The sequence below is a fragment of the Chinchilla lanigera genome, unplaced genomic scaffold (genome assembly GCF_000276665.1).
Source record: "Chinchilla lanigera isolate Chin_1 unplaced genomic scaffold, ChiLan1.0 scaffold00024, whole genome shotgun sequence".
Taxonomy (NCBI): Eukaryota; Metazoa; Chordata; class Mammalia; order Rodentia; family Chinchillidae; genus Chinchilla; species Chinchilla lanigera.
The window spans coordinates 14,992,378-15,016,875 of NW_004955425.1; the positions used below are offsets into that span (position 1 = coordinate 14,992,378).

A 24,498-nucleotide genomic window follows, 5' to 3' on the forward strand; every position below is an offset into this window, starting at 1 on the left:
AATGCAATGTTAAAAAATGTGCCTTTAAAGCTTGGTAGAAAAATAAGAGCCTGGAAGAAAGGTTTTGAGCTATAAATATATTAGGTGGTAAATGCTGCATCTCTATTATGTCTTTTATTCTTCAGTGGAAAAACATTTAAACTTATGGGAGTCTGTTTTTTGCCCCTAAGTACATAATCCTTTGGAGCAAACATGGCTCTTAACAGCTTCTAGAAGATTCTTGTAGAAATCTGCTTGTATATCACATACTGTATGTCAAATTCTAAATTCAAGAATGAAAGTGCTCCCCAAACTGACTACAGAGTAGAAAGGATGCTTTAGATGTGCTCTTGCCTAATCACTAAACTAGACGAAAAAAGATAGTAAAGACCTCACACCACTGGCTTCATCACCTTCTGGATCTTATTGTTCAGAGCTTCCTGTACATGAATTCAAAAAAAAAAATAACAGTCAAAAACTAGATATTTAAAAAACAAAACCAAGAAATCTTATCATCACTTTACTAATTTCAATTTCAACACTGAAATGCTTTTAGTTTTCACTCCAAAAACTTTGGTGACTAAGTCAGTGCTTTAAAAACAGTATTTGGGCTGTGGAACAAAATACATTTCAAAGTAAAATATAAGACTTTTTTATAAAGAATCGTGATTAATAAGTAGCTTGAGGAGGTTTTTTTTTTTTTTTTTGGTTTTTCTCTGGTACCGGGAACCGAACTCACGACCTTGCGCTTGCCAGGCAGGCGCTTTTGCCACTGAGCTAAATCCCCAGCCCCTTGAGGAGGTTTGAAGACAGTGGTTTTTGGGTAATTGAACTTTGATTTTGTTTTTTTTTTAACTTCTGTTTAATGTTTTCTTTTTTAAAACAAAGAAAACTGTAGTGGGCATTGTTGAAAGAAAGTGCTAAATATATATATGGACATTCATTCTGTTATTTTCTATTTTTTACAAGTTTGAAATATTGAAAATTTTTAATACTCGTATTAAATATTTTAGAATAGCATGGGATATTTATATAGAAATTTTTCAATTTGTGAAAAACAAACAGAAATCACCCCAAAATAATATTTTAGTCAATATTCTTCTAGTTTCTTATTAAATAAATAAATATATATTACTATAATTATACAAATCCATAAATGAGTGTCATATATATGATATATATATCTTCCTTTGTAATGTTCGCTATTAATTTTTCACAATTTCTCAAATACCTGACTTTTTACCTATACAAAATTTCATTTCATAAATCTATCTTGATTTTTTTCTATTAATTTCCCATGTTTGGATATTACTTTATTTCTCAGTTTCCACTCATAATTATTAATAATTTTACACTGAAAATTATTTGGTGATATTTTCCAGTGATCACGTCCTTAGTATATATACATTTCTAGAAATTTTATATTTAGATAAAGTAAGAAAACTCAATATTTTATGCACAGTCTCAGATGAATACAAATTTGCATGTCTAATGAAAGTTCATAGTAATATCTACTCACCCATATGGTGGACAATTCTGATCAGCAAGAGATATTATGATTATTTAACTTGCATTTTATTTAGTGTTAATGAGCTTGAATACTTCGTTGTATTTCTTTCTTTAATATTTCTTCTTTTGCAATGCCACTTACACATTTACTTATTTTTCTTTGGGGAAAGGGATATTTGTCTTTTTTCTTATTACTTTATATTCATTTCAATAATTCTACTAATTCAGTGCAAAAGTTTTCTAGTTAATGTCCCCATGTTAGGACATAATTTACACATAGTTAAAGCCATCTTCAAATATGTTTGTTTATTTATTTATTTATTTATTTATTTTTTATTGTCTTTTTGAGACAGGGTCTCGCTATGCAGTTCAGGCTTGCCTCGAGCTCACTTTGTAGCCCAGTCGAACTCACAACGATCCTCCTGGCTCAGCCTCCCGAGTACTGGGATTACAGGAGTGCGCCACCACGCCCGACTACCATCTTCAAAATATGAATCGACCACGGAAGACAATTACTGTCGTGGCTGTGATCATTAACTGTGGTGTCATCGTGATCTGAAGCCAGAGCTCCTCCCTAGCGGATTAGTGACATATGGAGGGCTGGCAGGGAGGCTGCAAACGGAGGAGAGAAGACTCATCCCAGACGTGGATAGCACCACCAACAGCTTGTAGCCTGGTCAGAATATAAAGGGAAAAAAGAAGGAAATCTTTGAAAGAGCTCAGGGTTCACCGTTGCCCTCAGACACTGCTCTCCAGGTCCTTCTGGTCTCCAGCGCAGACGCTTCAGCTTTCCCACACAGACTCGCACCAGACTCCGTGGTACGTTATCAGGCCTTGGGCCACAGACTGCTCCTGGATCCCGCGGCGCTTCAGGTCTGCTCCCAGAAGGCCAGTTTGCAGTCTCTGTCTCTGGTTTGACAGACAGCCGCTGGGCCTCCTCTGATGCTGATCCTGTAAGCTTACCTGATAAATCCTTGCCTAATCATACATATATTTTATATTGAACTTGTTCCTCTAGAGTACCCTAACTAATACAGTGGCCAAAGTAATTCTTATGGAAACGATACCAAGAATGTGTGTCCCTCTACTACCGGCCAAAGAACAACTATTTTCTACTGAGATAAGAGGAACTGTAGTTGTTAATCTGCAAATGATTCCAGAGTAGAGGCATAAAATTGTGAAGGGCTTATAGACACAGTAATGGCAACTTAAACTCTAGTGCATGTTCTCTTTACACCCACCTCCCCAGCACCACCTTCCCACCTCAGAAGGCTGAAGTCAGTGATTAATAGAATTGTAAAAGTTTTTATACTATTCTACCGCCTTAATGGTACAGTTATACAGATGAAGTGAGAGAAAGAAAAACAAACTATTTTGGACATTGGACTGTTTATATTCACAAAAGGAACCATATTCCCTTATTTCATGTAGAGGAATTATGAGCAAAACCTGCTTTTGTTTTACTTCCTTAGGTAGCTTCAATTTTAGAAATGCACTTCCATGTCTATATGAATGGGTATCAACCCTTCCCTGATATTCTTAATTAAGCTTTACTAGGTAAATAAGTAAAAATATAATTTGTATAAATACAGTATTGATAGTCTATTTTGACATGTATTTATTGCCACTCTAAACATACATTTACTTATTACAACATATATTTGTCTATAACTATAAGAACTGACATAATTAGTCTATTCCTAGTCATGTAAGGTTCAGCCTTACGTGAAATCAATATTCTGAGTTGATTTTCTAGCATTAAAAAAAAACTTGATCTATATAAATAATTGCAAATGCCAGTTTAAAAAAGAAAGCTTCTTAGGCAGTCTTGGACTCTTCAATTAGGTAATTCACAGTTTAAGATAAAATCAAGGTTTAGTCAATAATTATATCTTAGCTTTTCTCAAATACAAGTCAGGTAAAAAAAAAAAAAAGCCCTCAATATAATGGACATTACTGGAACAACCTTTCCTATGATTTTATCTAAATATGTTATAGCTTCCCTTATCCATGATTCTAATATGTAGCAAACATGCAACCAGCAGACATTCTACTTCATGCTATACTTGAGTACTGAGTAGATATATTTATACGCAATACAAAATATATACAATATTTTATAAAATTGTTTTACAATTTTATGAAGACAAAGAGGCAAGAGCATGATATTTTTTTAATCACACAAAATTAAAACATTCTTAACCAATGAAAAAGCATGGACTATTAAAATGCATAGTTTGAAACATCACACATGCAAAACATACCTTACACACATTTTAACAGCTCAGGGTCCTCTAATACGGCCTAAGGAGATTACACCTTATTTGAGAAAATGCTTTTGAATTCAGTTTGAAACTATGGGTAACTATAGATGTTTTCAGAAACTAATATAAAGTGAAATTTTGGTAGAGCCACTGAATATAGCTTGTAAACTATTGCTTAGAGACATGGTACAGTATAATGTAACTCGTGATCTTAATTAGATCATTCTGAGTTTTATATTCTATCACCTTTACTAAATAGCTCTGCAATACTGGGTAAATAATTAACTTCTTTAAGCCTCAGTGATTACATCTGTTATAAGGCTTAGGGAAGATAAGCACAGAAAGCTGTTATCAGAGTGCTAGTTATGATAGAGACAATGATAAGCTTTATTCAGTTGTTATCTTTTCTTCTGGGCCTATCCTGACTATCCTACTTAAAACTACATCAAAGCTGGATGAGGTAGTGCAAGCCTGTAATCCCAGTACTGTGGGAGACTGAGTCAGAAGAATCAAAATTCTGAGGCCAACCTGAGTAACACAACACCTTAGCCAGGCCTGTCTCAGAAAAAAATAAAAAAAGGTTAAACGTAGCTCAGTGTGAGGAAGGCCCAAGATATAATCTCCAGTACCAAAATACAAACAAATGCCCAAATTCCCCTCAACCCCACACTCTGGATCTGCCTCAGTCTGTTCTATTTTTTTCCCCATAGCACTCACTACTTTCTAAATAAACTATTAACCATCAGCCAATGGGATACAATTTCCAGTTTTAAAAAATATCATGTATCACACCAGGCTCTTTGTAGATCTGAACTTCTTAGACTTCAAAATAATAGTTTGTGTACTTAGAAATAGAACCTAGGCTTATGAATGTAATAGAATGAAATTTCTGAGAAGACAGTGTTTTTGTCTCTTCTATAACCAAGTGCTCAGTCAAGTGTCTGACACTAGGCACATAAAATTTTGTTGGATAAATTAAGAAGAAAAATGCCTTCATGTATATTGTCAGCAACTTTAGATGATCTTATTGGTGGGAGAAAAATTCTTTTGTTCCATATTTGTTCCTGATATTCAGTATAATACTATAATTAAGCACTATGGTTAGAGGCAGAGTTACAAGCAAAACTGTACTACTGCATTTGTGTATGTATGTGCAACCCAAGCCAATTTAGAAGAAAAGGGCAAAGAGGGAAGTTATTGATCATCTCATCCATGTGTTCAGGGCCTTCCTTATACTATTTCTAAAGAATGGAGAGGACTGCTTCAAGAGCTTATGTGTCCACAAGAAAAATGATTTCTTTCCTGTTCAGTCAAAAGAATAAAAGTAATTCTGCCCATGGATTTCAGAGGAGGCAAGAGAAGCGAGTAATTAGCATTCAGGTGCACATTCTGACCTTCGACTGTCCTTGCGTCCTCCACCTGTGACCATTAGACTCTACCACTAATGCTCATATGAGAAATTTGCCACATAAAGAATAGCCAGGCATCACCAATATGCTGCCAGGACAATAGTAACCCACAGAGCCCTTAAAATCTAATTTTAAACATATTTCTGCTACCTAACTCATCTACTGAGCTATAAGCTTGTTGTATCAGTAAGCTTTGCATATGGCCATGGCACCAATTATTTTACAAAAGTTTAATGATGAAAGAAAAAACAGTAGTCTCATATCAGACTGTTTAGAAGATGTAGATCACAAAGAAGGCATTGTCCTGGAAGCCTTCCCACCAATTACCAGAAAACTTCCAGAGCAAAGCAGCACCTACTAAAGTACTGTGGCTTAATCTCAGTGAACTTCCAATGACAAGAGTGTGATCTAATGTTATGCCAGCTTCTCCTCTGCCTTTCCACTGGACTTCATTTTCTCTCTCCAAGTCTGGGCATTGCTTTTGTTCTGCCATCCACTTTTTCTTTATTTTTAAGTCTTCTACTTTTGTTTTTCTGTGCAAATATTTTAAGTTAATAGTTCTACATAATGGGTTGTTTAAAGATTTTCTAAGAGAAACTATCTTGATTACATGAAAATAAAGCCATTTTCCCTAAGGTTACTTAAAGCTGATCAGAAATCTCATTCACCTGGATTCACTATACTACCTGTACCCAACCTGTGCCTACGTGGATCCTGGTAGCCCTGAGGTGACACCATAATGGACGTGATGACCCTGTCATCAAAAAACAATCTGGAAACTATTAAACCTATGATAGCTAGTTTAAGAAGTATCACATATAATCTCATACTTTTCATAGACCTAGCCTTCCAGCACACACAGACAATCAGCCTCCCAGCACACACATTATCTATTATAGTAGACAATCAATCTACCATAATAGATAATGTAGAAAATGTAAGTTGGCAGAAAAATCTCTCTGATTGTTGGTCACAATCTTCTGAAAGCTGCACAATGACGTCACACATTTCTGAACTATAAATGCTTAACCCAAGAAAATACATTTCATCTGAAAAGGATTCATATGGGATTTTGATGGTGTAAGAAAATAATGCTTAAAATTTGTGATTTGTTGTGGTAGAATTGGGAATAGCCATCACTCTGTGAATATTTTCTATTGATTTACACTTCCATCGTCCTGCTTTGCCTATTTATTGAATGCTTACCAAAGGTCTGTAACAGAAGCTATGGAGAGCAGAGACAGTCACAGTAACAGCTTCTGACACAAGTAAGTTGAATACAGTTGTCTTTAAGTGAGGTCTAAGAAGCCACCAGGAAAGATTTCCTGTTTCTAAGATCTAAACCTTACAGCATGGCAATCTTATTAAAGCCTCATTTACTTGAGCTACGAAAGAATTTTCCATCTTCACAAGTCTCCTAATAAAATACAAACACTCCCTGGTAGGTGCTAAGCCATATCATCTCAGACTTTGGTTATTACTATGTACCCAGGTTGATAACTGCCAAGAATGAAATGCTAAGCGAGTTAGCAGTTATTGCAGAGTATTCTGGAAGGTCTGGCGGGGATAAGCGGAGAGGCACGGAAGGAGAGATGAGCCCAGGGCCTCCAGAGTTCAATTCCAGCTGCCACCCCAGCTCCACAGTGTGCCTCACAGCTGAAGTGGTGAGAAGCGGTGAGGTAGAATAACTAAGCTGTGGAATCATGGCAATTCAACCCCATTAGCAACCTGCCTGCCCCATATTTAGCTGTAAGACACCAGGTCAGTGACCTCGCCCTTCTGAGCCTCAGTGCCCTCATCTACAAAAAATCATTCTGTCTTCCTCTTAGTGTGATTCCATTGATTGAGTGTGGCAATACAAGTTATTTCACTTGCCTGGAATCACATGCATGCATATGCTCCAGCAATGTTTAATAACAGTAATATTGTATATTTGCCAAAGTGGATGTCTCAGGCAATGAATGCTTTGGGAAATTATACCGTAGTAGAATTTCCAGAGATGGAGCTTCCTTGCCAAATATCTGGTAGCTTTCAAACTTCTTAAAGCTGGAAATCCATCCTTCCAACATTTACATGAACGCTATTATGTAACACAGACAACATAGAAATTGCTCTGTTTAAAAGCAATTTGGGGAGAAGGATGGTGCAAAAAAGGGGCAAAAACTTTCACCATCTTCCAGAGAACGGGTCCTCAAAAATGTGCTCAAAAACAGTAGAGATTCCTGCTGTTAATTAAGTAGCCCCCAGTTATTTTGAGACAATTTTGTTTTTTGTTTTTTGTGTTTTTTTCTGGTGCCAGGAATCAAACTCAGGACCCCATGCTTAAGAAACAGGTGCAATTCCCCTGAGCTATATTCCCAGCCTGAGATAGTTCTAAAAGGAAAAAAATCACTGAAACAATTTGGCCATATATATTTCACCACTTTGGGGAGGTACCTGGGAGTCAAATATTTCACAAATTTAAAGTGCAGAATGAATTAATTTTGTCAAAAACTTCAATGCTAGCTCAAATCATGCCTTTAAAGGTTCTCCTTGTGCTTTGGGAATCTGGGTCAATGGGCCTTGACTAACATTCTGAAAACAGGTGCAGGTTATCTCTCAACTGCAGTATTTTCACCAAATATCTATGTCATTGTGTAAGTTTGTTAACTTGATTTTTGCATTAAATTACCAGTTTCCAAATAGGGATCAATGACCAAAAAATGATTCACTGCAGGCTAAATGGAGTGATGAAACCACAAATATAAATATTGCGATAAAGGCCACTGCATAGGTGGAAACAATTGACAGAACTTGAGTGAAAGTATAGGTCATAAGCATAAACGTACTGGGACAGGTGAATCTGTGAGCAACAAGCTTTCTCACAAGGAGTCACCCCAATCAGGTGCGGCCCTCCTTTCTTTTGGTGAATTCCACAATATCATATGTCAAGGGATATAGTCTTATTGGAGGTCAAAGCTTCAAGACCAGAAGCAGCAAGAGGAAAAGTAAAATACTGTTCCTCCCTCTACCTCGCATCATGCCTGGAGAGATAAGTCAAGGCCCACGGAATATATTCTTTTACCTTTATGTGGGACAAGTTTTAAAGCAGTGTTGTCAGTGGGGGAATTACACAGTCTGCTTGGCACTGGAAAGTTAGGATTTTCAGCCGGCAGAATGTACAAGTTGCTTGAAACAGCCAGCTTCCCAGGACATGGGTAGTGCAGGGCCCACATGTGGTTATAATCCCTCTGATTGCTGTCAACTCTGAGTATGGCTCAGCTTAGATGCAGCCTCTCTGGCTGGGTGTGTGAGGGGCCGGGGTGCAGTCCTACCTAGATAATTGTCTAGAAACCTACAGCGAGTGCCCAGGATCGCTTGCGGACACTGTGATTCACTGCGCAATGATTGGCAATAACACTGGCATGAAATAAGCCAGACATAATTTCCCTTGTTAAAATTTTGGAGTTAATATTTGTTGATATCAGCAAAGATTCCATCAGGAAACAGAAAGCGCAAATATGGTAACTAAGGAAAGTGGAAAGTGTAGTAAAAGAAAGATTGACAAATATATAGGGAGACATGAAGGAAATCAACAAGGGGTGGTGAAGCATCCCAGGAGGGAGCCATTACTATGGTCAGGCCTGAAAAGAGGTAAAGAGAGAAGTGATTACCAAATTTGAGAGAACAGCAGTGCCAAAGGGCTGAGGGGCAGGCTGCAGCCTTGCAGGCCTTTGGTGTAGGAATTCAACTGCTTCTAATCTGTAATCCTACAAGGGAGGAACAGGGAGAATGCGAAACTTGACCTTACTCCTCCACCTTCCACTTACCTGTTAGTGCTTGTGTTGGCCAACCCCAACCATAAATGACAGAGTAAGTGATATGGTAGATCCAGCCGACAGAGCCTAGAACAGTCAGCCTCCCAGTGCACACGGCCTAGAGGAAAAGGGTGGAGAGCGGATATGAGAGGCAAAAGCGAGTGTTCACGTAACAAGGAGGACAGGCAGCAGGGGTAACGCTTGAGGAGACAGGGTTTGTTTTGAAAATTTTTTTAAAAGAATTTAAAAAAGAACAAACTAACAGCCACAAAGACAAAAACAAAACAATGCAGAAACAATAAAAGAGATAAAGGATTTCAAAACAAAATGTAAGGAATTAACAATGGCTGTTGTATTACGTATTATTAACTTCAATAAAGTTGTTCAGATTACCAGATGTAAGACTGCAAGACTGACTAAACCATTAAAGAGAATAAGAAGTAATAAAAAAATTAGAAATGATGCAGAGCTTTGCTAAACAAGATCGAAGGAATTCAACAACAGTTGTTATAGTGCATATTGTTGTCTTCAAATTAGTTGTTCAGATTACCAAATATAAGCATGTAAAGCTGCTCAAGAAAAAAAAATTAAGTATTAACTGTTCCTTTCAATGAACCATTAGACATCAGCAGTACAATTTTCCCAGCTATCCTTGTATATACATATATATTTTTTTTTTCCTTTCCTTTCTTTCTTTTCTCGTTTCCCTCATCCCAGTTGCTCCTTCCCTTTGAGTAACTTCTTTCCCTTTCAAAATATCTTCTGTACCATTTGGGTTTTACTTACTCTTTCAGGTTCTTACACTAGGGAGACAATACAATATTTACACTGGCAAGTCTGATTTATTTCACTTATGACTATGGTCTCGGATTGCCTCTGTTTACCTTTAAAAGCCTCAAGTTGATCTTTCTTTATAGCTGAGTAATACTCCATCTCCATTATATAAAAATACCACATCTTTTTTATCCATTCCCCGTGTTTATAGCACCTCAATTTGTCATGGCTAAATCTTGGAAACATCCCAAATGCCCATCAACAGAGGAACAAAAGGGGTGAGCGATCACAACGCACAGGTTGATTAAGAGAACAAAAGGGGTGAGCGATCGCAGCGCACAGGTTGATTAAGTGAGAGGCTACTTTTTCAACAAATTGATCAAAAAGAAATGAGTAATTTTTAAAACGCTCTTTAGGAGATTTTAAGGAAAAGAGTTCTTGGTTTGGGAGAGAGAATTTTTGCCTGAAAAGCAGAAGGATCCTCTGTAAAGGGAGTGGCTAGAGGAGGAGCAACTAACAGAAGGACCCAAAATGACAAAGTATAGAATTTTGACGTCAAGTAGTAGCGTGACCTGAATAATGGCACAATAGTACTAACCGGTTATCAGAAATCACTACCCCACCCTCCATAATAGTCACTCTTAGTGCATATACACTGGGGTAGGTTTGCTAGGTCACGTCGTATGCATTTTCACAAAGGTAAGGCTTTTAACTTCACATGTGACTTGCAAAGATTAAGGCACTTGGTGAAAATGAAAAGACTAAATTTGAGGACTAGGTAGAGGTTTATAAAACCATAAATATATTCAAAATTGATTAATTATCAGAATATTCTCTATGCTCAAATCAGTATGTAACAACAACAAAACTAATTACTTACAAATTCAGTTGCTTTCTTCAATTTTCTGTCTTCTTGATTAGTGCATGTTAATGGGTTTCATTTTGGCATATCTATAGATGAATAGAAATTCTTTGGTCATTTTTATCCCCCATTACCCCGCTTCACCCATTCCTCTCCCTCCCCAGCCCTCCTTCTCTTCTGCAGTATCTCCTTCTACATTCACGTTGTTTCTTCGCCCTGGATTCTACATAAGAGAGAAAATATCTATCCTTGTCTTTCTGAGTTTCACTTATTCCAGTTAATACAACACTCTCCAGTTCTATCCAGCTTTCTTCAAATGGCACAATTTTGTTATTCTTTATGGCTGAATAACACTCCATTGTGTTTGTGTATGTATGAGTGTATTGTCTATATTACATAATATAATAATGTGATATTATATAGATAAAGATGTATAAAACCAATTTTCTATATTCACTTATCAGTTGTTGAGTACCTAGGCTGATTCCGTAGCTTGGCTACTGTGAAGCATGCTGCAATAAAAATGTATATGGTACCCTTGTACTAGTCCGACTTTAGTATCTTCTGGTATATACCAAAGAGTGATACAGTGGAAGCACAGGGTAAGTCTATTTTTAGTTTCTTGAGGAATGAACCTCCATACATATTTTCATAATAACTGTACTAATTTACATTCCCAACTAACAGTGTATAATCTTTCTTTTTCCCAGTATCCTTGCTAGCATTTGTTGTTTTATGTGTTTGTGATGAGTCATTCTGACTGGGGTGAGATGCAATCCCTGTGTGTAGTTTTGCTGTACATTCTGTGATGGCTGAAGGTATTAAATGTTTTTTTTTCTTTTTTTTTCATGTAGTCGTTGCCCCTTTGTACTCTTCTTTGGAGAAATGTCTGTCTGCTTCATTTGCCCATTTATTGATCGTGTGATTTCCTTTGGTGTTAATGTGCTTGGGTGCTTCATATATTTTGGATATTAATCCTCTGTGAAAAGAGTAGCTAACAAAGATCTCCCATTCTAAGGGCTGTCTTTTCATTTTGTTGCTTCCTTTGCTGTGCAGAAGCTTTTTAATTTGATACAATCTTATTTTTCCACCCTTGATGTTATTTCCTGAGCAATCCAAGTTCTATTCAGGAAATCATTGTCTGTGCCCATATCTTGAAGTGTTTCCTAGATGTTTTATTCTAGCAGTTTCAAAGTTTCTGGTTGTATACACAGGTCTTTGATTTACTTTGAATTGATTTTTGTCACAGAATGAGAGATAGAGGTTTAATTTCAATCTTTTATGTCTGGATATCTAGGGTTTTTTTCAGTAGTATTTATTAGAAAGGTTTTTTTCTCTTTTGTCAAGAATGAGATAGCTGTAGCTGCATGAGTTTATATCTGTGTCCTCTATTCTATCCCTTGGTCTACAAGTCTATTTTTTAAGCTAGTACCATGTTTCTTCTTTTCCTATGACTTTGCAGTATATTTTGAAGTCAAGTTTTATGATTCCTCCAACATTTCTCTCTTTACTTACAATTACTGTGCTTATTTTGGTCTTTTGCGCTTGCACGTGAATTTTAATATTTTTTCCAGTGTGTATTTACATTTTTGAAGAATGTCATTGGTATTTTCACAGGGACTGCATTGCACATTTAGATCATGTCTGGTAATAGGGTCATTATATCAATATTGATTCTGCCAGTCTATGAATATGGAGGGTCTTTCAATCTTCTAGTATCTTCTTCATTTCTTTCTTCACTATTTCATAATGTTCACTGTCGAGGTCTTTACCTTCTTGGCTAGGATTATTTCTAGATTTTTTTTTTTGGTAGCTGTTGTTAATAGAATTGTTTTGGGAATTTTTTTCTCAACAGGTTCATTACTGATGATAGAAAAGCTATGGAGTTTTACATGTTGATTTTTTGTCCCTTTACTTTATTGAGTTTATGAAACCTAAAAGTCATCTATCTGGTGAAATATTTGGGGTCTTCTGAGTATAGGATCTTATAATCTTCAAATACAGATAATTCAACTTTTTCCTTTCCCTTTATTTCTTTCTCTTGCCTAATTGCTTTGGCTAAAACTCCAAGTACTATATTGAATGAGAATGGTGAGAGTAGACAATCTTGTCTCCAGCTTGATTTTAGAGGAAATGTTTTCAGATTTTCTCTGTTCAATTTTATATTGGTCTTGGGGCCATGATTTATAGCCTTTATTATGGTGAAGTAGGTACTCTTACACTTAATTTTCTTAAAGATTTTATCATGAAAGTATACTGAATGTTGTCAAAGGCTTTTCCTTCATCTATTGAGATGATCATGTGACATTTATTCTTTTTATCTTTTTACATTTTTTTCTTCTTGCATCTATAATGCTACTGTCATTAAAGCCTAACTACGATGTGGTATGTAAGTTTCATCTGCAGAATTCTATGTTCTCTCATTACCCATTAGAGGACATGTTACAATTTCTCCTGCTTAACACTCTTAAGGCTGTTATAGGGGTCACTTAATAGACTGAAGATCTCAGGAATCACCATGTTTGAACTACTACTATGGCATTAACCATATCAGAGACATTATTTTATTTAGTAGTGAGAAACTTTATTAATACTTAAAATGAACCACTGACATAAAATAATGAAAAGTAGAAATTTTTATCCATCCTAAGAGATAGCTGAATATTCACTGTGAGTACTACTGGTGGTATACTGCTGTTCCCAATCACCAGTACTTGTCATATGTCTTTTCTACATGTCAATTCTCCTGTATTTAAAATTATACTTTTTCCAATACTCAAATTCATACAATAATGAAAATATTCCTCTTCAAGAAAACCTACTTATACTTGTAAAATGTTGAGGTGATCATACGTATGTATATTACAGTTCTTTCATTGATACAGAGCTAATCCAAATTCATCAAATAGTACCAAGACACTTGTGTTTTGTAACGTGGTAAAAGTCAGTTAACGTGATTAACGTGCTCAAAAACATAATTGTAACTACAAGTCCCATATGTTTCCTTTATCTTTCAGCCCTACAACAGTAAACAATAAGATAACAAATAAATGTTCCAGTCTTTGATTTCATCTTTATCTCCAAAAGAGACCCAGGAGGAAGACATATCTGACTTTTCTTTGTAAGAAAGCATGGCACCTGCTGTTGGCACCTCTCTGCAAAAGAAGTGGGAGGCCAAAATTGCCTCCAAAGTGTGCAAATTAAAAAGTATCCTTCAGACTAGTGGATTTGCAATATCACTCCTTGGCGAGCAAGATATTTCTGCCCCATAAAATTGAAATGCCTCCTGAATACTGACTTGTTTAATAAATTACATTAAACGTGTTAGAGTAAAATTGGAATTCCCACAAAACAGTCTCTTGCTTCTTGGTGTCACCTTCCTGATACTGATAGAATGGATTCCATCTTACATGGAATATTCCATCTAGTTCTAGAGGCCCAAACCAAAAAGGGTGCTGAACATCTTAAACAATTGTCAAAGAAAAGAGCAATTAAAAGCCAGAAAATCAAATCAGTCTTTGAGAAAACTAGAACTTGTTAGGAGAAATAAATGTCTGAGCACTTTAGCAAACACAAAATTTAAAGAATGCTAAGTATTCTAACCTCTCGGGAGGTGAGCAGCTACTTTCAGGTGGAACAGAGATCAAAAGCAAACTATGGAAAAAGCGAGCATCATAATAATTTTGAGAGGTGGTGACTCCTGTACTAACTCTGGCAATCACTCTACATTGGTTGTATTTTCGGTAATTGATGAAATTCTAATACAGTCCTTTTAAAATGGGAAAACCATAAAGACATGAGTTGATATTTCCTAATGAAAACCGAACTAGGTCCTTCAGGAGTGAAAATAATATCGAGAAGGGGAATAGCACAATGCACTTAAAGTGACAGCCACACAGACGAAAAACTAGAGACGGTGCAAGGGATGTACAGTTATTCGAACTGTGAGGTCATTTGAAAAAAGGCGCAGTTACGAGGTTGTGTACAGCTAAGGTATTAACTTTGGTCTGAAAGGCAAAGTGCTATCAGGGAAGAAACAGTACCGCACAGCTGTGTACAAGTTGAGTAGCCAGGTGAAACCTAACAGGAGCCCTATCCTGCCTGGCGCTCACAGACCACTCCTAGAAGCCAGGGCTGGTCTAACCTTTCCATACATAACAGCTTGCCAGATCCTCCCCATGAGGCTCTGAGGCCAACAGAGTTATCTCATTTTACCGATGAGGGAACTGAAGCATTTAAATCATATCTGATTGTGACAGTTAGCATGTCAACCTCCATATATGAAGATTCAAGCACAATACACCCCATTTGCAAAACAGGTGTGGATCATCAGGAGAAGCCCAAGTATTCAGACTTCTATGAGATGTATCTTGTTTGTAAGAGTCTCTATTGCGGAAATGGTCAAATAGATAACAGCTTAGAAAGAATAAAGTACTCCAGCAACTCTTCCCTCGCCGCACCCCATCTCGGTTCATGCACTGCGCCTCCACCCTTTCCCATAGCCCCCTCCCTCTATTTGTGGGTAAAATACAGACTTCGTGTCATTTCACCATCATTAAATTTCTGGGCGTGTATGTCCTTTTTTTCCTCTAAACATGACCGCAGTACTATCATGGAACTTCAAAAAAATAACAAAAATTACTTCGGCTCAAATATCTAGCGGTGGTCCGAGTTCTAATCACGCATCTCGCTCTCACATTCCCGAAGAAGGAGCGGCGCGCTCGCACCAGGCGCCTGCAACAGGCTGGCGCCTGCAGCGGGCTGGCTCCTGCACGCCGCGCTCTCCAGCCGCCTAGCTCTCCGCCCGCGCCGCACGCTAGGCAGAGGCACTGGCCCCGCCCCACCCCGTTGCCCAGGCGACCAGGGCCGCGTCCCTCCCGGACCTGGCTGCGGCGCTGGTGGGAAGTGCTGGGGCCTACAAGGCCGGAGGGATGACCCAGACTGCAAGCACGCCGGACTCCGAGGTACGAGGCCCGCTTCCCAGGCCGGCCTGCTCTCGGCGACCCGAGCGCCTGCGCCCGCCCTCGGGATCCACAGCGAAGGCCCGGAGGCCCTGGAGGCGCCCAGCCGGGGTGCAGCCTCAGGGGGCGGCGGGCTGGGGCCGACGCGGGGCGTCTGGGGAGCCTGGACCGATGGGGTCCCGAGCCCTGCCGGTGCTGCCTGCCTCCCCTGCCGAGCTGACCCTGGCGTGTCCCAGAGTGCCTGCGACTGTAAGCTATAAATTCCTGCATTGGACCGGTCCTCGTCCAAACAACCTCACAACCATGTTCCCCCGCCCCAGTTTCTCAAAAATTAAAAAATTAAACAGTGAGCTCAGATTTAGGATCGGGTGTACTGAGTTACATCCGCACTCCTTTCAAGTGTTCTGTTTTTGGAGACAGAATCCCACAAAACTGTTAAATTGCCAGAGTTGGGCGTGAATTTACTATCTCCCTCCCTCTGCTTCCCACAATGCTGGGCTTACAGGATCTCAGATTTTTTGATGGGTCTATCCCTCTTTGAAATTGCTCTTCTTTCTTCTGTAATGATCACAGTTGCAGTTACTCAAAAGGTGTCACTGAATAATAACTACTTGTTGGTTAACATTGGAAGACCCAGTTTCCGCACTTATTATTTTCCCATTTCTCTGAACACATAAATACATGCTAGAAGACAGGACAAAGGACACAGCTAGAAAATCATTCTTGTCACTACGGCTTGGTTGCTCATCGCCCCCAGACTGTCTTCAGGAAAGTCATTTAACTCGTGGACCCTAGTGCCTCCTCGTGTAACATGAAGGTATCCTTAGGTCCCAGCCAGGACCAGCTCTGAATAATAGGTTTTACTAACTACTCACAAACCTACTCTCCTGCCATATCAAATATTACCCTCCAAAATGTATAAATCTCCACACAGAGTCTATCATAAATTGCTGCTATCATAGAGGATATTTTCTTCAGTTTTTTTAGGGCTCTAAGGTGAATAATAACATGTTAACACTGCTTTGTTCAGCTCACGTATTAGTATAAACCACATTTTTGTGGCCGAGAATAAGTATTAGCTGCAGTTTCATCAATGAAGAAATGCAGAGAGCTGGTAATTGTGTGTCCTGCTTCCAGACACGCAAGCCATTCCCAATCCAGATACCGCCCAATACTGTACACAGGCCACCAAGCCTAAGATTCTCATATGAGCCTTTTGAAATAAAATTAGCATACATTAAATGCACATTTTAATGTGATAAAATTATTTCTAAGCCAGTTACTCCCTTGTGATCTCTAATGTAAGTAATACAATTTCTGAAGTAGCATAGAAAATTTCCCAATTAAATTGTGTTATTTAAACAGGTACAAAAACACCCCAGAATATACAGTTGTCAGTGAACACATATACATGCTTATCTAGGTAGAAAATATACTTTTAAAGAAAGGTGATGATTTGGAGTCTGAATGAAACTATATTTAATTTTTTTTTTTTTTTGGTTTTTCTCCGGTACCGGGAATCGAACTCATGACCTTGCGCTTGCCAGGCAGGCGCTTTTGCCACTGAGCTAAATCCCCAGCCCCTATATTTAATTTTTTTAAAAAAATAAAAATTTAAAATATCAAGAAGTACCAAGACTTTCAGGAGGACAAAAAAGTCTACTGCTTTTTGTAATGGATGAGTCAGATGAATGACTAGTTAGAGATCTTAGATAATTATCACTTTAGGACTGATCGTTTCCCTATTTGTTAAATTCTTGGCACGGTTGTTCCCCATAATGTGCAATTCGGGACATGCTCAAGTTTTTTAGGTAGTAACAGATCCAAAAAATAAATGGTAGCGTGGACTTGTTTGGGAGTGCGCACTTCCTAAGGGTCACATTAAAACACTGTGCGGTGCGAACTGCGTTGTGCACTGTAATGAAAGCAGAGGCCTTGAAGAGCACAGAGAAGACAAGCAGTTCATCCGCAGAGCAGCTTCATCCCTTGGAATGGCAGCTCCTGGCTGCCTCCTGCTTGCACTGACCAAGGGTCTCAGAGGTTAGCTAGAAAAGATGGTCCTCCTGTAGTCTGTTCCCAATGCTGCCACTTTTTAGTGGAGCACTGAAAAGCTCTTCTTAGATCAGACTCTTTCCAGAGTTGATCCCCGAGCTAGTCCCTAATGGTATCATTTTGAATAAATCCTCTGTCTAAATTGACTTAGCCAGTAGACTGTACAGTCAGCTGAGCCAAGTAATAGTGAAATATTTCTTTTCTTGCCAAGTCTATCAGAAATAAAGCACAAGATTCCAGTAGTCTGAGATTTCCCATGTGTTGGGGGTGGCCAACACCTAGAATAAAAGCAAACAATTATCCTAATCACATAGTAGGCACTCAATAAATTATGATAACTAATTAAATTCACGGGTGGCCTGAAATATGCCAGGAGACGTAGTTATTGTAGATTAAATTCTTCTCAAAGAGAGTCTGTGAACAAGCAAACATGAAACACAGACCCAGGGTATTTTTTTTTTTCTGTGATATTGCATGAGATTTGCTTGCCAACTTTCTGAATTTGGCATTCCAGTTTCTTTAGTAATACTGGAGAAAATGCATCCCTTTAAACTGTAAGACTAAAATTTTGGCATTTATCCTTATGAATACGTAAGAACAGAGAAAAAGCCTGGTGTGGTAGCACATGCTTATAATCTCAATACTCAGGAGGCTGAGGCAGGAAGACTGCTGTAAATTTGAGGCCAGCCTGGGCTACATACTGAGTTCAAGGCCAGCCTGGAATGCATAGAGAGACCCTCTCTTAACAAACAAACATATAAACAAACAAAACCAAAAAAAGTCAAAAATCTGAAAATAAATGTTTTTTCTGTACAGACCTGTTAAGTGAAAGTTTATAAATGATTGCTTAGAATTTAGCAACCATTTTCTATCTGTTTGTTCATCAATTCTCTTTCTTAATAGTTTTAAAAATACTATTTAGGAAATAGAATCATTTAAGTAGTATACTTACAAGGAATGTGCTTCAACACACATCAGAGACCTAGAAGAAAATGGAAATGACTATTTTTCCCATTGCTTCTTCTGAGTAATCACTCTTAATGTTTTTTAGTTTTACTTGTTGTTGTTCTCAGTACTGAGGATTGAACCCAGGGCTTTCACACCAAGCTACATCCCCAAATCTTTTTTTTTTTTTTTCTCTTTATTTGGTGACAGGGTCTTTCTAAGTCAAGTCAGTAAGGTGCCCACAGGCTCAGCTGAAATTTGTTGCCCAGAGTGCTGGAGTCACTCCCACACCCAACTAATAATGCTTCTTAAAGTATTACCACATATCCCAACAGGCAACGCTTATTCAGTGCTTTGGGGGCTTTATCAGGACACATACCTGATCTTGAGTGGAAAGATGGTGCTGTTTGCTTTTGAGATTTTCTGTCTCCCAGCAGAGTCCATAGACAATTTTCTGTACCTTAGGGAGTCCGTAAAATGTTAGAAAGCAGACCTGATTCCACCACTGGAAGGTAATAAACTCCAGGTCCCACTTGAGCAGCATGATGGTTAGGTTGCTGCGATTTCAATATCATTCTAGGAACATCTCTTAAAATTATGAATAATTCAATGTGAATGCAAATACTGTGGTTGATAATGTAGATCAACCTGGGTAGGCTCTGGGGTGATGCAAAATAAAAAGTATTAATGTGCCACAAAATGTTAGTATGCAGTTGTCCTATTTATCAGACGACTAGGGCTTCTAGAAAACCTCTGAAGTAGGTATGAAGACACTAATATTTAGGCTTGTTTTTCTTACTGTTTTCTTCGGGTTTGCTGTCTTGTTTAAAAAGTCAAACCCTTCCTCTGCCTTCTGTTCTCTCTCTCAGGTGGCTCCACATAATCTTCAATATCTTTGGAAGGTTTCATAAGTTTTATTTTACTAAAGTCAAGTATTCAAAAGTCTAGAGCCTATTTTAGATATATTTTGTATATTTGCAATGAGAATTTGATTTTATTTCCTTCTAGAGGTGAATCACTGGTTGTCATCTTCATTTATTGAATAAACCATTATGTTTCTGCTTGTTAAGAATAGGTGACCTGTTGTCATGACAGTATACATTTATATGAATGGACATAAGAATGAACAGAATAGTGGGACAGAATAAAGAATTTAAAATATACATATTCCATTATAGTGTCAATATTTTATCATTTTTATATTAAGTTTAACATCTGATTTAGAAGTGTACCTCTGAGTATTCTTTTTCCAAATGTATGTAACTTCCTACAAGAGCTCTTGCAAAGTTCCAGAACAATCCCAGTGGGATTTGAAATTGTCATCATATGAAATGTTTAGTATCAGAGGGATCAAATTCTTTGAGGATTTCCAATAAATTCCTTTATCAATTCTTATCCTTAAACTTTTGATAGTTTTAGAATTTCTTTGTGTAGACTTATACAAATTATATTTATGTCTTTATTATATTTATTACTAAATATAATTGGCTATATTATATATTTATAATATTTAACTGTTTAATGGAGTATAATTTAATCAAGCTTTTGCCATTGCCATTGCTGATTAGTTGCTCATATAGAGAAAACCAAGTGGCTTTTACATATTTACATTTTATATAACTGTTATATATGTTATATATACCCTAGCCATTTTACTAGATTTATTAACAACTGAAACAACTTTAGTACAGTGTCAGCTTTCTTAGGTATACAGTCATATCATATAATCTACAAAAAATATTTTTTATTTTCATTTCTAATTTTAAGCCACATATGATATTTACTTTTATTGTATTTGCACCTCTATAGTGAGGTACATTACAATAATGTTATTAGTCTTTGCCCCAGTAGTTCTTGGTTTTTACGAGTAACTATGATTTCACTATTCAATATGATGTGTGCTGTTGATTTGGGCAAATTGTGTCTTTCACCTTTAGATACTCTTTACTATTTGTATTTACTTAGAGTTTCTTTTCTAAATTTACAAAGTGCTTCTTCAACATTTATTTATATAATCATAAGATTTGTAGGATTTAGTTTGGCATAAAATTATGTTGGAGCTACTAGTGATAATCCATACTTTATTTTTGGAATTAATCATATTTGGTCATAATGATAGCTTATTATTCTTTAATTCACAGCTGGGTTCAATTTTCTCAAACATATTTTAATTATAATTTTATATCTTTATTCATTAGTGGTTTTAGTTTTTAATTTTTCTCTGGCTCAAGGCTTTGTGCACAGTGTGCTTAGTTATAAGATTTACTCTCTTCCACCTAAAACTTTAGACCGATAAACAGTTCTAATTCTAAAATAGGCACAGTTATTTTATAAAAAGTAGGGTCCTAGTTTAGTTTGTGTTTGATCAAGTCAGTTTTTCCCCTTATTCCCTGTCAATTTTGGTAATTTACTATTTTCCTAGGAAATTATTCATTTCTTCAGAATTTTAAAATCAATTCCTACTTGGTATGGCATATATTTATTTTCTTCTTTATTTTTTAATCACATTTGCTAAAGATTTGCCTGTTCTCTTCACAATTTAAAGAATCTTATCTTTCTTTTACTTAATTCTTCTTTTATTTATTTATTTCCTTTGGCATTTGAGCTCCTTAGCAAGACTATGGTGAGGTAAATGAGTCAGTCTCCTTAAGTACAAAATTTAAGAGGGTGCTATACACCCAGTGACCCAGACAAATGATATTTTATTCACCACATTAGTAAAATCAAAATTAATGCACAAAATCCATAATGGATCAAATATTTAAATAAAGATGGGGTCAGTATTACCCCATCTTTGCCTCAGGCTCTAATGTGGTTTAAAGTAGCACTTTTCCTTATTTTGTTTACTTTTAGGCTTGACAAAAGCCTTTCAAAATCTGACATTTGCAGACAAGCCTCGGTTCTCCGTAATTAGGAAACCCTTCTTTATTAATTGTGTGAAATCCGTTATCTTTCTTTTAATAAATTCTTATCAAGAATATTTTCAATTTAAAAACTACCAGTGATGGATACAAGCATGCCTCTAAAAGCTTACATTCTAGAAAAAAGGACATAAACAACTGTGGAGTGTTTAGGCTACATTAGAGGAAAACAAATCAGAGAAAAGGTTATCTGGTAAGTAATACCAGGCTTGAAATTTTATTGCTTCTGGAATAACTGCTAAAATCAACAGGTAGTGGAGTAAAATGAGTTAACAGCACAATTTAGTTTACATATTTTTCTAGTCAGAGAGGTAATTTTATAGAGAAAGCCACAATTATATATTCATATTTTAATCCTGTTAATTTTCTATTGAATCTTTTACAAATCAAAATGTATGTTTTGCAAGATCAAAGATTTTTAACCACCTAAGAGTCTTTCAAGTGCAAGGTACTGTGTAAAACAAACAACAAAAAAGAGGCCTAGTTTAAAATAGGCCCAGGGATACAAATTAAAACAAAAACAAAATAGAAAACAACCTAGGGGCAAACTGTACCAAAGATGATTATGTTAGGCCCATAAGTTTTAGTAAAATTTGTTGCACTAATATGAACTGTCTTAGCTAAAATTATTATTACTCCATAGGTTAAAATTATTGTATTCTCTTTCATATAATTCCTGTGTGACCTACCTTTCTCCTATCTAGAGAATTTTTTTCAAATAAAATAAATTGATATGAATGTCTGAATAATATCACTTTTGTTGTATATCATTATTTAGTGTTTATAATACCCACAATCTTGTGTATATCAAAACCTGTAAAATAATTTTTAAATCTGAATGCAAATTTAGGCTTAAATGACTAGCCTTAAATCATGAGATTAGTCAGTAGTCAAACCATGATGATTCCTGAATTCATCTAAATCGTGTTTTGATCATGCTCCCATGTAAAACAGATTTACAATGTGATAAAGATTAATGCAAAACTGTACATCATCAAAAGGCATTTAAACAAGCATATAGCTACCTGTATATTAGGGATGAAAATACCATCCTATATAGAAATTTATTGATTTAATTCAATTTACAAGTATCCCAGTGGCTAATAAGGACAAAATATTATATTAGGCACTAAAATATTTTTTCCTAATGAGTTTATAATCTAATCATATGTTCTAGTTTAGGTTCATTTGCTCACTTTAGATTACAACAAGATGTTTAACGTAGCATATTTTATTTTTAAACTAGTTTTTTCTCTTTTTATGCAGATTAATTAATTATGCAGATTAATTAATTCTTACCAAGGAAATAGTTCAGAAAAGTTTCATTTCACAAATTCATACATGTACATACTTTGACAATTTTCACCTTCCTATCACCTCTCCCACCCTGCCTTCTTCCCTAATTTCATATTCCTTTAGAGTTGAGTGTTTATATTTTTCTCAGGTCCATTCTCCAGTAACCTACCTTTATATTCCCTCCCTCTTTGTGTTACCTTTTCCTCTTGCCTAATCATAGTCTCCATTCTATTTTCTTTGTTAGATTCCACATACAATATTAGGGAGAATATGCAATGTATATCTCTCTGAGTCTAACTTACTTTGCTCAAAGTAATGGTCTCCAGACCCATCCATTTTCTTGCAAATTGCAGACTTCTGTTCTTCCTTGTGGCTGAATAATACTCTATCATGTATATATACCACATTTTCTGTACCCATTTATCTGTCGACAAGCATCTAGGTTAGTTCCATGTCTTGGCTATCGTGAACTTAGCCATAATAAACATGACTATACAGTTATCTCTATACTTTGTTGACTTTAATTCCTTTGGGCATACCAAGGAGTGGTATAACCAAAACAAATGGTAGTGCTACATATATAGTAAAAAATACAGTGATTTTTTAAAGGAAGTATTACATTGAAACACACATTGTCATTAGTGCCCCTCAATACACTTCCCCTTCTTTCCAACACACTTATCCCCACGGAAGCATTCTTACCACGGAAATAGTTCAGAAAACCCTTTCAGGAGTGTCCTTACTTGAGCTATCATGGCTACCTGCATGTCCTGAATCAATTCAAAATGTTTACATTTCTCCATCATTTCTATTTTGAGAAAGAGCCAAAGTTGCACAGTGCCAGCTGCAGTGAATAAGGTGGATGAAGTCCACCATAATGTTTCAACTGACACCTGTTGATTAATAAGGTGAGATCAAAAAACGCTAAATTTTAAAAAATCTATTAGAGTAAAAGATACATCATCATTAATCTCCCTCAGAATACTAAAAATACTCTCCCTTGCTTCAAACACACTTACTTGCCCATTTTTCTTGGGACCGTGTCATTCACTGTAATAAGTTTTTTAAAAAATTTAAATATTCACCACAGTTTTAAGTCACGCTTTGTATACTTTAGGCGCCTCTATGTTATTTTCATTGTAGCTTCTACCAATTCACATTCCCACAAAGGAGAAATGGGTTCCACTTCTCCCACAGCCATAGCAGCGTTAATAGTTTTTTATATTATTTATTGTGATCATTCTGATTAGAGTGAAATGGGATCAAAATGTAGTTTTAGTTTGCATTTCCCTAATGGTTAAAAATGTTGAATTTTTTTAATATACTTATTGGTCATTTGTACTTCTTTTGAAAGTGTTACTCAGTTCCTTTGCCTGTCTATTGATTTGGCTACTTGGGTTTTGGTATTAAGGTTTTGAGTTCTTCATGTATTTTAGATATTAATCCTCTATTGGAAAAGTAACTGGTAAAGATTTTCTACTATTCTGCAGGCTGTCTTTTTACTCTGTTAGTTGCTTTTTTTTCAAGCTGTGAGGAATCTTTTTAATTTGATGTCCCATTTGTTGATTTTTGCTATTTTTCCCTGTGCTATTGTCATTCTGTTCAGGACTACACGATAAAAGCCCTAAAGAAAGAAGGTACTGAAGGATCATTCCTCAATATAGTAAAGGCCATGTTTGACAAACCCACAGGCAGCATCACTCAGAATGCGGGAAAACTGAAAGCATTT

General features: G+C 36.6%; 1 protein-coding gene across 1 annotated transcript in view; it reads left to right on the top strand.

Moving 5' to 3' along the window:
• The first annotated feature begins 15,455 nt into the window (after positions 1–15,455).
• LOC102018510 (chromosome unknown open reading frame, human C10orf107) overlaps positions 15,456–24,498 on the top strand; it is a 107,252-nt gene continuing 98,209 nt past the window's right edge. The window contains exon 1 of the mRNA XM_005385945.2: positions 15,456–15,558. Coding sequence (XP_005386002.1) covers positions 15,526–15,558 — 33 coding nt within the window. The 5' untranslated portion in view covers positions 15,456–15,525. The remainder of the gene's footprint in view (positions 15,559–24,498) is intronic.